General features: G+C 37.6%; 1 protein-coding gene across 2 annotated transcripts in view; it reads left to right on the top strand.

The window, feature by feature from the left end:
* Positions 1 to 12,645, top strand: part of Tenm1 (teneurin transmembrane protein 1) — an 850,812-nt gene that overhangs the window by 459,997 nt on the left and 378,170 nt on the right. For both annotated transcript variants that reach the window (XM_004653940.2, XM_045140035.1), the window contains one exon: positions 5,027 to 5,267. In XM_004653940.2, coding sequence (XP_004653997.1) covers positions 5,027 to 5,267 — 241 coding nt within the window. The remainder of the gene's footprint in view (positions 1 to 5,026; positions 5,268 to 12,645) is intronic.

The raw sequence follows: 12,645 nt of genomic DNA, 5'->3' as shown, positions 1-12,645 counted from the left end.
CTTTCTATCTGAAAACCTAATTTATTTTCAGACAGCTTTATATGTATGTCTGTATATGCACATTTGCATAATCACCCACTCCCTTGCTTCTCTCTCTTGGACACTGACGTGTGTGGTTGCCAGATACATTTGGAAGTGAGTGCATGTGACTCTTAACCCTCTGGAATTAGTGATCTAGAGCTCCTGACACTGAACACTAATGTATGTTTCATTAGAGTTTAATGTTAGAAAATCCCATTTCATGGATCCCACAAATTAAATTACTTCACTTGGGAGGGAACAAGTGCATTCCCCATCTTTTTCCTGAGGTGATAAAAGAATGAATTTTAGAGGATTCTCATTTCATAAGAGTTAAGATCTAGATGTATTCTACTCAGTGCAACAATCCAATATTGTGAAGGTGTTTAAATACAATATTAACTGGTAGAGAACCCTCTGCATGTGAAATGTGGAAACAAAAATACATAGTAATTATATTACAATATACATATAGGTATATGTGCCTCTTATCCATATATAAATTATACACATGTACATACATATACATAAATAATCAAAGTGACTATGCCAAACAATTCCATCTGTAACAGAGATATGATAATAAATTTGTACTTTATAAAGAATATAAATTTTTCATTTTATATGGTAAGACATGAAAATTTTAAGATAATACAACAAGCAGTAAATCCAGATGACCATGAGTAATTTTCTTTTGACCAACTCAATTAGGAACTTGCTTTTAAAAAATGCCAGAAAAAAAAAAAAACAGCTACTCATTAGACTAGTAGATATCATACTTATTGCTTGGAGTTGTTGTGAACATAAATTCTAAAAACTCTTCTTCCTGTAAGTAGGTCCTTAAGGGCTCTCCTATATGTGACCTTTGATGGCAAATCAGTATTATGTCATTGTTACTCTTTATACATCTTGGATGGACATTGTATTAGTCAGGGTTCTCTAGAGCAACAGAACCAATAGAATGACCATGTAAAAAGGGATAATTATTGGATTAGCTCACAAGATACAGATTGGATATTCCAACACCAGCTGTTTGCAGACTGGAAAGTTGAAGACAAAGTTAGATGTAAGCTGAAGATTCTTATAATCAAGCAGCCACTCAGTCCACAAGGCTAAAAGAAAGGGAAAAGTGCCCTCAAGCCAGAAGCAGCAGCAAGGGGAGCCAAGCAAAAACATGCACCAGCAAGGAGCACAGAAAGAGAAGAAGAAAAGGCCCTGGCATCCCCCTGGAACATTCTTATATAGAGTCTACCCAGAAAAAGAGCCACCTAGTCAAGAGGAAGGACTTCCTCATTCAGCTAATCCTGCCTGGAAACACCCTCACACAAGCACCCAAGAGGTGCATCTCTCATTCCATTCCTAATCTGGTAACGTTAACAACAGAACTCAACCATCACAAACATCATTTCGTGCCATCTTTCAGATAGCATTGCCTTTCCCCATGATTCTGGGTACAATTCCATGAAGACTTCCAAGGGAGAAGCCTACTTCACTGTAAGTAACCAAGTAGGTATCCAGTGGCTGCATCAGAATCAAAACCAAAGGGAACACTAGTAGAAGTTCTATGGGTCCCATGAATCAAACATTTTTCCTCTTTTTCTATTTACATTTAAGGATTGTTTCCTTTCCATCCTCTCTCCTTTTTCCATCCTATTTTATGCCTTCTCCCTCACCTTATCCTCATTTATACTTTCATACTAAACATATGGACCCTAAATTTTAATGTTTGTATGTATGCAAAGGAATGTGAGACTGAGTACAGCCTATGGTTTAAGGCAGGAGACCACTGAAGGAGAACAAGAGCTGATGAGAAGTACAAAAAGAACCATGTAGAATCAAATCCTTTTCCATTAACAGATTTTTTTTTTGATTTTGCTTTGTACTTACAATCATGCTCAATGCTTTGTGACATGTCTGAAAAGTAGAAGGTGACCTTGCTCTAAGAAATGTGTTATCTGATATGTGAGCTAAGACAAAATGCATAGAATATACAATGAATGCCATCACATTTCAATCTCTGAGGTCAAATTTATAAGAACAGTTAATGTTGAAGTCATGGAAAGGAATTATATTTATTTTCCACAACAGAAAAGTAGAAGGAGTACTGGATGCTTTTTGGGGGGCGTTGGGGTCTGGAGAAAGGGCTCAGTGGTTAAAGCGCTTGCCTGCAAAGCTTAAGGACCCAGCTTTGATCCTCCAGTACCCACATAAAAATAGATGTACAAGGTGGCACATGTGTCTGGAGTTTGTTGCAGTGGCTAGAAGCCCTGACACATCCATTCTCTCTTCTATCCGCCTCTTTCTGTCTGTCATAAATAAATAAATAATAAAATTTAGGGGCTGCAGAGATGGCTTAGTGGTTAAGTGCTTGCCTGTGAAACCTATGGACCCTGGTTTGAGGGTTTGAGGCTTGATTCCCCAGGACATATGTTAGCCAGATGCACAAGAGGGCACATGCGTCTGGAGTTCCTCTGCAGTGGCTGGAGGCCTGGTGTGCCCATTCTCTCTCTCTCTCTCTCTCTCTCTCTCTCTCTCTCTCTCTCTCTCTCACTCTATCTCTCTCTCTCTGACACTCTCAATCAAATAAATAAAAATAAACAAGACAACTCGTTGTCAAGGAAAAATATTTAAAAATAAAATAAAATTTAAAGAAAAAGAAAGAATACTGGGCAAGGAAGCTTCAGACATAGACAAATTCATACATGTTGGGAAACTTTAAGCAGGACACTTCACCTCTCTGGGTCTTGGGTTTCTCATCTATAGCTGAAATCCATTACCGTTATGGTTCTTTCCAATGTTTCTTCTGTTTCTACTGCACTGAACAAACATTCGTTAAAACACGTTAGTGTACATTTTACTTAAATTATGTGAAATTGTTAAGGTAAAATATTATTATGTCCATAATACAAGTGAGGGGTTCAAAATTCTGCATGAAAGAGACTAAATTTCCACTGTGGTATTCTTTCAATTCAGAAAACATGGAAGATTCCATGCCTCAAAATCTTAAGAAGGAAAAGAAAACTTGCATTACATAAACTTGAATTTTTCATTTATATGTCTGCTTCCCTCTTAGATCCTAACTCCTGAAACATAGTAAGGAAGGTAGTGAGACATAAGTCTATATATAACAGGAGAGCACAGAATTTGAAAGAATAACAGACTGGATGATTAGCCTCTTTCATGTAGAACTTTGAACCTTTCATTTATAATATGCTCATCATAATCTTTTGGCTTAACAATTCCATTTAATTTAAGTAAAATACGCAAGCACTTTGTATTTTAATCACTGTTTATTGAGTGTAGTAGGAATAGAAGGCAAAGGAACATTGCCCAGAGAGTCTATTGTGGGGTCTTATCATGATTTTATCATTAATTTGCCAAGTGTTCCTGAACAAGTTTGCCATCTGTAAAAGTAAATAACTTCCAAGGTCTCTTGGTTTCTAGAACACTTTCCTTCATCACTACAATGGAGAGCATACTTCTGACTAATATGATGAATACAAACAAAAAGGTTGAAAAGAAACTTAATGAGATTTTAAGTACTAGTGATGATTTTTGGTGAATAGAGGATCTGGGCTGAAGCTGGAGTAATGGAGGGTGATTTAGAAAATTCATGAACCATCTTACATATATAAGGATGGCTGACCACTTAAAGGAATATTTTAGATAAAATGATCACCACTCCTTTTTCTGTCCATTTTCTGTAAAGTTCAGATTTTCATAAAGCAAGTTTATTTAAATGGGGTGCTACCTGCACTAGAAACTCCAGATACAAATTTGGCATGTTCATGTTCCTGGTTTAGTAATGTCATTTTCAAATATGCAAACCAAGCCAACATCTTTAAAATTCATGTCTGAGATGGAAGGATTGAAAGAAGTGATTTTTTTTTTTTTTTCTGAGATCAGTCACTGCAAAGTGGGCCTCAGCACAGAACAGCTGAGCTCTTTGCTAGGCATCGAAAGCCTCTGGCATTTTTCTGCTTTTCAACTCTCAGTCATTGGAGAGGTGGGACAAATCCATGCCGTCTACAAGGTTTATCCAGAACGTGCCTGTATTACAAGCAATCACTTGACATCTATTATGTTTCTCCTGTGGACGAGGGGTGACTATCTGTTACAGTAGTGATTTCTTTTCAAAGGGCTTTAATTGGTGTATTTCTCATGGGCTGTAGTCTAACTCACTGTTATATATGCCTGCCAAGAAAGCAGTGGAAAAATACCAAACAACAGAAGTCTGAGGACTGTTGTCCCAGGCTGCCTCCTTTGTAAACAAGTAGGAAAAAAAAAATAGTCGCCCTGCTGCCTAAGCTGCTGCTAACATGGCAGGGCTCCTAGAAAGGTGTGGCAAGGAATGAGGTGTGCAGTCTGGGCTTTGCATGGTGAGAGAAATATGCACAGTAACTGGATCCAACTCCTTTTAGCCTGCCTTTTAAGAGTAGGATTCTGAGGTGGGGACCTCAAAGATTAGTTTCATGCACTTGAGTTATACACTTGTGAGCTGTTTTTCTGAAGTATGGATTTACTCCTGTTTAGGCAGGCTAGCATCCTTTCCTAAGGTAAGCCAGAAGGTGGCCTCATATTTTTATTTGAAGTAGCAAATGATTTTCCTTGCAACGAGTTTGTGCCTCTCACTGGTATTTTCTGAAGTGAGATTTTGCAACTGATGGAAAATCAGCTTACTTCTGTTCTGTATCTTTACATCTTGTTGATGATTTATTTGTTCAGGAGCAGAAGCTATGACAAATTGCATGAGGCGGCCTCATTTACTTTTGAGCTGGTATAGCCCTGAAGAATTTACATGCAAATGCAACTGTGAATGTTTTACATTTCATAAGCATGCTGCACATGCTTTGTGAGTTAAGTGACATTTTTACAGATAGCAACTTAAAATTCTTCCCCCACCCCTCAGGTTATCTTATCTGAGATCCCTGTCTGTCATGCTGTGCTTTCCTGATTGCCAAGTGGAAGAGGAAGTCTCAATTTGTTGTTTATCTTCTCTCCTTTTTAGACATGCAGAGCAGTCCACACAACCAGTTCACCTTCAGACCCCTCCCACCTCCACCGCCACCTCCACATGCCTGCACCTGTGCCAGGAAGCCACCTCCTACAGCGGACTCTCTGCAGAGAAGATCAATGACTACCCGCAGCCAGCCCAGCCCAGCTGCTCCAGCTCCCCCAACCAGCACACAGGATTCAGTTCATCTGCATAACAGCTGGGTCTTGAATAGCAACATACCACTGGAGACCAGGTACTTGGGCTATTATTGTTCTCACTAAACTTATTGGCAGAGGATGATTCCACAGACTGCAAAAACTCCTTGCACAATATATAGTTACCTGCAAAGACACACAAATACACACCCCCATATATGCCCAGATGCATGGGGAGGTAAAAGGGCAGAAAACTCTGCAGGCACACACACACACACACACACACACACACACACACTCAAACATACTAACAGCCATGGAGAAAAAGCAGATGCACACGCATATCAAGATGAAACTGCAGATTCATTAACACATCACTGTCAGACGCCCCTCAAAATTCTATGAAGCAATGATCAGAACTGTCAGTGTAGCCTGAAAGTAAAAGTTAACCATTTCAAGAAACTGCAAAATTATAGGACAATCCAAACCATCAAAGGAATTGTGCTAATTTTTATTTTACCACGAGATCATTTGGAAAAGTAAGTTGCTTTCTAATACTTTTAGAAATAAATTGTCTTAGGAAAGGGAAGGATTTATGTAAGTTTACCATCCCTCCCTGAATAAGTTAATGGTTGCTGGGAAACAGAAAGAAGGAAAAAGTAAGGGAGTGAGGGAAACACAAATACACACACACACACACACACACACACACATTCTCCTCAGTCATATAGCCACTAATAAATTGTCCATGCTCATTTAAATAACCCTTTACAGATACTCCTGTAAGTAACCGTATTCAAACTCAATGATTCACATAAAAAAAGACTAAATAAAAGCAGGACTATTTGTGCTTTTGGTCATCTCTGTCTGGGAATTTTCAGGTTCTTGGCACCTCATTCAAAGAACTAGAAAAGATGAACACAAAATATAAAGCAATGAGAAACATTAAGAGAGAAGTGATAGTGATAGTAAAGGTTTAGATACACTGCCAAGAAAGGCAGCAGGCCAACTGGAATGGCAAGTATTCAAAAGCTCCCAGTTACTGCCTTTGGCTTCTTTGTAAGAAGGAGATTCATTGGCAGGGGCTCAGCTTGGATGGTGCTCTGGTTTGATTGACAAGTGTAGGTCAATGCCTTTTCTCTAGTACACATGGCTCTTCCCATGAGGTACCTGATTTTAATCATAGGCCTTTCCAGTTATTATAGGCATTAGATGGTAAGTATGGGATTTTCCCTAAAAGTTCATATAGAGTACATGGTTTGTTGTTCTGCACATGTACTTAAAAGCAGTCCAGGCTGTATGGTCCCCTGTTTTTCTATATAATATATACCTAAAACATATTTTGTAGAAATTGATCACAGGTGATGAATGTGTAGAAAGAGAACCCTATTTCATTGCTTGGTATGGAATATACATGCAGCAGTGTGCACATGAAAGTCCCAGGTTGCCAACAGGTTGCTCAAGTGTATTGTGAGGATAAAGATGTGTACAACTGCCCAAGTAAAGCAGTGTTCCCTGTCAATAAACTATTTTCCTGTGCTTGCCTGCTTCTTTTGGGGAAAGGGTGTCAGGGAGAGAGGGGCAAGAGAGGTCAATGAGTATGGTCTAAGTACATTATATACATGCATGGCAATGTCATAATGAATGAATGAATGAAACCAATTATTTTATATATAATTAATACATATACTAATAAAAATTTAAAAACAAAAAAATATAGAGTCTACATGTAGAATGAGGTTTGACCTTTAGAGGAAAAAAGGCCATTGATTTTCTGTCGCTTCACACATTTAGGTTCCTAGATGTGCTCCTTATATCTTTGTGCTGTGTGTAAATTTCTACTACTCCACAGTGTTAGTTGCTTTGGTCATGAAAGATTTTAGGTGAGATTTAGAAATCACTCATCTTTCTGGTTACTTTTAAGTAAAAATTATTATTTAAGATCTAGTGAAAGAGGTTAATGGTAGAGCAATTTCTCAGTATGCACAATGCCCTGGGTTCATTCCTCAACACCATTCAAAAAAATACCAAACCTCCTAGAGTAAATAATGGAAACTGATAATTGCTGAGTGACAGGAGGTCATGTCCTTTAGCAGGCAGTCAGTGGAGGATTGACCTTTCTGGTTTATAACCTTCCTCCCATGGTTATGCAGGGCATCCTAATTTTAAAAAGTGAGTTAAGAAAAAGTAAATAAGGCATGGCAGTAAAATGGTGTTATAACAGGAAGAAATATTCTGTCATCATTTAATTTCAAGATTTCCGTTGTCTTCTGTAAGTTTTAACTTTTTCCAAAGGTATTTATAGTTAAATAATGGACATAATATACCAGTTTAGTATCAATATCTATCCTAATATCCTCTGAAAATCAGAATGAACTTACATTATAAGTCATTTCCTCATAGTAGCATATTAAATTAAATGCCAGCCATTGTACCAAAGAATATGTCACCAACAACAAATGAAAGTGCTATGGCCCAAGTCCATAAAATGGTGCTATCTATCATGTACCAGATTAAGTGGATTCATGAGCTGCCTCCCACTGAGAAATATAGCATTTGGGCTGTAGAGATGGCTTAGCACTTGCATGTGAAAACTAAGGACCAAGATTTGATTCCCCAGTACCCATGTAAGCCAGATGTACAAGGTGGTGCATGCATCTGGAGTTTGCAGTGGCTGGACGACCTGGCATTCCCATTCTCTCTATATATCTGCCTCTATCTCTCTCAAGCAAATAAATAAATATAATATTTTAAAAGAAGGAAAATAGAGCAGTATTCATCAGCATCTATGATGAAGATAGCACAATTAGAACAGTAATAATGATAGGATCTACATATCCTTTTTTATTGAAAAGGAGAAAATGAGTAATGTTAGATAAGCGAAGAATAATGTATATCTTCTTCAGAGTTTTGAAAAAGAGATGACTCCTTCCTTCTTTGGAATCATTTGCAGTCTTAGTGATAGATGAAAAAAAAAACAGCAGGACAATATGGCTAACTAACAATTCTGACAAGCAAACACAGTCCTTTCATCTAGGAAGCCAAATAACAGGAAATCTGGAAGGAGGGGGAGAGAGACAACTATTCCTATTTGAAATGTACATCTAGGCATGTTTGTACAAACTGCACCCACGGACCTTCTGTATCTATGCGAGGAATGTATTAATTGGTCTCAGTTTCATAAGACGCAGAGAAGAACATAAGTTTTCATGTGAGACTGAGGAGAGAACCTTTTTAGTGCATTTGAAAAACTGAAATTAAAAATATCTAGAAGCCTTATCAACTAGAACTTTCCAAATATAACCTTTAATATGTTCATTTCACACTTCAATGACAGGCAAGTGTGGGTAAGCAGGAACGTAAGTACTAGGTGTGTAACAGGACTTCTTCAAACCTCAGAAGCTTCACTTGTAAAGATAAATATACAATGATTTCCAGGCATGATGTTTGTCTTAGTGGTAGAGCAAGGGGTTAGTATGTGTCCTATTCTTAGCTTCCTCCCACACAAAATATGTATCATGTCCACTTGTTAGAAAGTTCAAACTAGTGTAGTAGAAAGTGCCATATAGATTATAAAGCACTCTGCATTTGAAAGATGATATTAGAATCCCTACTGAGTGGTCAACAGCTTCTGATCTTATGTTCAAGGAATTGACTGATTCCTAATATATTCCATTCCACGTCAGACTAATGGAAGGTGCTTTATGAACTCTGTCCATTTTCCCATATCTAATTTTAGCATCTCAAAATGCATACAATCCTTCTCACAGCTGAAATCTGTTCTCTGTTCCTGAGTCTGTTATTTGTCAAGCTAAATGATGTTTACCAAGTTCCTTTACCCATCCCTCATATTACTTGGATCAAACCTCATTCCCTGATCTGTTTTCTTAAAACACATTCTATTCTATCCAAAATGATCTTGGAATGTAAGGCTTAAGGCTGACTGCAGTAATAGGTTCATCCTAGCTTCTCTGATTTGAAGGAGAATGGTCAGTCAGGTTGCTGGTTAATAGCCAACAAAGGGCTGGCTTAGTGGTATAGGTGCTTGGTTGCAAAGCCAAAGGATCCAGGTTTGATCCCCCAGTACCTATGTAAAGCCAGATGTACAAGGTAGCTCATGCATCTGAAGTTCATTTGCAGCGGCCCTAGTGTGCCCATTCCCTTTCTCTTTCTCTGTCTCTCTCTTCCTCCCTGTTTCTCTCTCAAGTAAATAAATAAGTTTAAAAATAAAAAAATACCCAAAGAAAGGGAAAAGTTTATGAATATAATATAAATATCTGACATGAATATGATCACGAGATAATCTGCATTTTTCTGCTATTTCCAATGATGCATTCTTTCCATTGGCCCAATATTCTATTTTTTCATGGCAACATATTCACATGTAACTGTTCACACATCTGATCTTATTCCTCAAGCTGCTTGTCCCTGTGTTAACTGCTTTTTTCCCTGGTAGTACTAAGTCCCCAAACCTAAAATGTGGGGTTGGGGGGCTTTGACTAGCCCAGTTAACCCTTTGTGTATCCCACTATGTTTAAACTCAGCAAGCTGTGTCATTTATTTTCTCATTCCATTGAGACTACAGGGAAAGAGGCCAGACATCCTCTAAAGAGTAAGAACATTCTGGATATTAGCAAGGCACTGAACAAGATCTCTTATTATAAAACCACCATGGCTGCCTTTTGGGCAAGAGCTGGGAGAAGATTTGGTGTCTCATGAATAGGATTCCTAGCAGTTACTTTGACTCACTCATTCAGTGTTATGTGCTATTGCCAAAAATCAACCACTTCTTGCTTCATGATTATTTATACTAATGTTATCCACTCCAATATCACTATTTGTGGTGGCCACATGACCTTTCTGAAGCTAATCATAATCTCCTTACAATTGCAACTCCTTAAATCATATTTTAGAAGAAGAGTGTTGGTGAAATGTGTTTATGCTTTTGATCTAGTCTAATTCATAGGGAGGAAATCATATTAGCATGTGGAATTGTAGGTAAATTCCGATTCTGCCATGCAAAATAATTGTTTTGTTCTCATGCATGTGCAGGATATAGCTGTGTTACAGATACATCCTCATTTTTACATAAGTCACTAATAAAAATGCTCTACATGATTACATCAAGCTAGAGCCCTCCAGCATGCCACAGGACCCCCTCTGCAAGGTTGTGACCTTTATCTGTTAAGCAATGTTATTCTACTAACATAAAATTCACATCTCTCCATCTTGTTCAGAGACATATCATGAAGGATCTTGTCAAATGTCTTGCTGATATCTAGATACAGTATGCCTACACATTTCCTGATCTGCCAGTCTAATGATCCTGTCAAAAATGCAAGTGAAATGTTCATCTAACATGAATTTCTCTTAGAGAATTTGTGCTCTCTTCTCAGGGTTGTTAAAAAAGGTTTTGCTCAAGTGCACAAAAATAATCTTTTTAAGAACATGTTCTAGAATTTTGCATTTAATTCCTATGGTGTTTTATAGTTAAGTCTGGGGAGTCTATATGTCTTCTGTCCGTTTTGGAAAGTAAAGCCAGTCTTCTGGCACATTTCACCTAATGCTCTAGCAACTGTGTCTAGGCAATCCTATCGAAAAAGCTTTCTCCAATCTGGTATAGTATAGAATATTAATTCACATGGAATTGTCAAGAGCCTTTTAATGAATGCTTTACCCAATTTAGGCTTAAACTTATAGTTACTGATTCTCGTTTTACTTTGTTAAGTATATGAGAAGGCCTACATGACTCTAGCCATCCAAAAACAATTACATGAGTTGTACAGCTCATTTATCCCTGCTCTTCTTGTTCTAAACATGCTTTAAAAGTGTTTTCTGACATTCTTAGTTTTTCCTCATATAGCAATTACATTTTGATCAGAGACTTTCTTGGCATTATCTTCATCATACTTTTTTTTTATATTTGAAAATCCTTGGTTTTTATACCTTTATTTTTGTACACGTCCTTAACAAGTTGAAACTAAGTGGAGAGCACCGAGTACAGGCACATATGTTTCTATAATTGACAAGCACATGTTCCAGAGTTTAATAAACATAGCTTTCTCCATTGTGCCTCAGGGTATGGAATGCTACCTAGCCAGAGAGCTCTTTTCTTAATATTTAGGATTTGTGCTATGTGGAATAACGTCTCTAAAGCTTCTCATCACCTCTCTCACTGGTTTCAACTCACTGTTTTAGCAACTCAGACATTCAAGCATATAATTCTCTTTGCCTTTTGAGTGGTGTAGTCATTAACATGAGAGGTTGTGAGCTTGCCATATATTTGCATTTAGGTAAACAATACAACAAGCATATGTCTATGTATTTGAAATCACTCATGTTCACTAAATTTACTACTCTGACACCGCTATAGTATTGAAAATGAGCAGCTATTTCTTTTTATCTGGCCCACATGGCTTATTGCAGACTTTCAAATCCACCATCTATTAGCTGTGTGCCCTTGAACTCATTACTCAACTTTGCCATGCTCCAGGTTTCTCATCTGTAAAACAAAGATAGTGATAAAGATCTACTTCATAAAGCTCATAAGGCTGTTGCTAGGATTAAATGAATTGATATCTGTAATGTGCTTGGAACATCCATGAGCACAGAAAGCACTTGATAAATAGTACTACCGCTAATAATACCAATGATAATAACACAAGGACTAATTCTACTTTTTGTCCCTTCCATTTCTATCTTCATCTAATTAAATGCTTCTATTAGTATGTGCATGATTACCAAGTAAACGATACATTACCCTGCATGCTTGCTTTGCATGATTTAAAGTGAATATGCTCTTTCATCACCTTATTCAATCTTCAGAGACATCCTTGCTTCCCTGTGTTATAAATCAGCATCCAGAGAAACTTTTGGGTTGCTGCTTCCTTCTGTCATTCTCAGAAACAATGACTTGACTACCTAGTGTTTTCACAATTATGCCTTCCTTGTTCTGAATCTTTCCTTCCTCAGATATCAACGTTTTCACCACCTTTGTCAAGCCTTCTCTCAGTATCCTCAAACCCTACATTGCCTTTTGAGGGAGATGAAGTATCTTTTGCAACCTGAAAAGATAAGCACATTGCCCATGCCAGAGAGGATTAATGGGATTTGTGGAATATTTACAGTGTCTAATACTTATCACTTTCAACTCACTGGTTTCTATGTTTTAGCCACTCAAAGATCATATGTGATTCAATATCCCTAGACTAAGGCACATATATGATCATGAGCCTAGACATACTTGTGTGTGCCTCCATTTACATGTTATTTGTGAAAAAATGGCAGGCGCTTTGTCATAGAGTTGTTTCAAGAAATGAATGGCAAAATATCTGCTGAGATCCAGGAACACAGAAAGTGTGGGATAAAAATCATCTTCAGTTCAATATATGATCCTGGCATAGACCAACTGAGAGGCAGAGGAATTTAAATTCATGACAGTTCAGAGAGCCACATTAGCTTTAATCTGTTTTGAGC

The sequence above is a fragment of the Jaculus jaculus genome, chromosome X (assembly GCF_020740685.1).
Source record: "Jaculus jaculus isolate mJacJac1 chromosome X, mJacJac1.mat.Y.cur, whole genome shotgun sequence".
Taxonomy (NCBI): domain Eukaryota; kingdom Metazoa; phylum Chordata; class Mammalia; order Rodentia; family Dipodidae; genus Jaculus; species Jaculus jaculus.
The sequence above is the reverse complement of the archived record's forward strand: the minus strand, read 5'-3'. Positions and strand labels throughout refer to the sequence as shown.